The 1,898-nt window shown below is 32.5% G+C and overlaps 1 protein-coding gene across 9 annotated transcripts in view; it reads right to left on the reverse strand.

The window, feature by feature from the left end:
* Cbp53E (Calbindin 53E) overlaps positions 1 to 1,898 on the reverse strand; it is a 322,899-nt gene that overhangs the window by 26,407 nt on the left and 294,594 nt on the right. For all 9 annotated transcript variants that reach the window (XM_068385498.1, XM_068385500.1, XM_068385501.1 and 6 more), the window contains one exon: positions 1,152 to 1,207. In XM_068385498.1, coding sequence (XP_068241599.1) covers positions 1,152 to 1,207 — 56 coding nt within the window. The remainder of the gene's footprint in view (positions 1 to 1,151; positions 1,208 to 1,898) is intronic.

Raw genomic sequence — 1,898 nt, forward strand, 5'->3', positions numbered from 1 at the left:
CAAAAATCATGAAATATGACCAATTAAGCAAGAGCGTTTGTAAGCTTAGTGCTAAAGCGTGATAAGCTGGTTAAAATATAGAATTGAGTTAATTATAAAAATAGGTTAAAAGAAAAGATGAAAAAGAAAATAAGTGTTATTTTTCTTTCAGTACTGATATGATAGAAATACCCAATCCTGGATAGTATAAATGAGGCGCAGCCCCGTCAGGAAGTTAAGATAGAAAGCGTATTGGTTGGGAGCTAAAGAGAATAATTATTTTTATTTTTCCCTGACTATCTATATTAGAGAAACTTTCAGTCGGAAATTAGACGTATTCTCGATTTCCGAAGCATCGAATTCTTAGCACTCATTTGGTCCGTCGTGATATATGCAAATGGGAATACTATAAGGATTATAACATTATCTAATTTAGAACACTAAATAGCTAATTGGATTGGTTTTCTTGTTTGTGCTTGGATTTGGCTAAGGTTTAATGCGTGAAGTTTCTTTGTAACACTAGATATCTTAGAGATTTACAAACAGATTTCATTTGGTTCTGATTTTGGGAGTTTTAGATACTCTTGTATCCTTGAGTGCTTTCTAGACTGCAAACACAGAAGAGATGGTTGATAAGTGTTATATTAATATGAATAAAGTCATCCACCAATAACTGACTTTACTTATATATTACTTTAACAAGCATGATTTTCCGTTTTATTCTAGAGTTTGATGTAATTCTTTAATAGTAAAGATCTAACTAAACATATATTTCTTACACATTTCCGGTAGGTATTATGGAGCCTATCTACTTTCCTTTCAGATTCCTATGCTCGGAGAGAGAGAGAGAGAGAGAGAGAGAGAGAGAGAGAGAGAGAGAGAGGAGAGAGAGAGAGAGAGAGAGAGGAGAGAGAGAGAGAGAGAGAGAGAGGCTTTATCTAATTGAAAAGCAGAATCTCATCGAATTCTGTATCTACGAAGACTTTCTTGCATTAGATTTCACCCGATTAAGAGAGAGAGAGAGAGAGAGAGAGAGAGAGAGAGAGAGAGAGAGAGAGAGATCTGGAAAGCAACAGTGAACGCATGCAAAGAAAACTTTGTTTGTTTGTTTGTTTTCGAAGCAGTTGTGGAAGGGGTACTCTACTAAAAGTTGCTGTCGAGTTCCTTCTTACTTTGCCATTTCAGAGAGCTGCAGTTTACCATCCTTGTTTTGGTCGAAAACTTGAAGCTGGAATGAAAATAAGAAATTATTGCGTTTTGCGGGACAACTTTACCATTGGTATTTATTTAGATACACGAAATTGGTAGAAAGGAACCAATGAATTTGAACATATTTGAAATAATGTAATTGGATTTCTAATAAAGTTCGTTCATGACAGAAGACTATTAGAAATAAAACAGGGGAAAAATATATAAAAAAAAAATCCTGTTATTCTGAAAGAAAGTAAAGTACCCTGAATTTACTTAAAGATTGCATCAAAAGTTGAAATTTTCATCTGGCACAAATGATAATTCTTTTTTAATGCAATAATTCCACACGATACAAATTTATAGAATACCCACAATATTTTGAAATAAATAGAGTTCACTAAAATTATATTAACGTATTAAATGTAACTATCACTTTGAAAAGAATAAGGACGTCACTGAATTGGAATATTCCATTTGAAATATAAGAATATCTATATTTTGGAAATGGAGATTTCAACAATATACAAACAGCAAAATAACCATACATAAAATGTAATGTTACTTCAAGCAAAAGGGCTGACAGGAAAATGATTGCTATATAAAAAAAAAGTTTGTCCAATCAGATAAATAATGGTCTTGAAAAAACATTTCTCTTAAACAAAACTAATTTTTTTTGGAACCGAGATTCCCACCTTGCAGAACATCAAGATTTTATGAGATTCTGTTCG

This window comes from Palaemon carinicauda, chromosome 13, assembly GCF_036898095.1.
Source record: "Palaemon carinicauda isolate YSFRI2023 chromosome 13, ASM3689809v2, whole genome shotgun sequence".
NCBI lineage: Eukaryota > Metazoa > Arthropoda > Malacostraca > Decapoda > Palaemonidae > Palaemon > Palaemon carinicauda.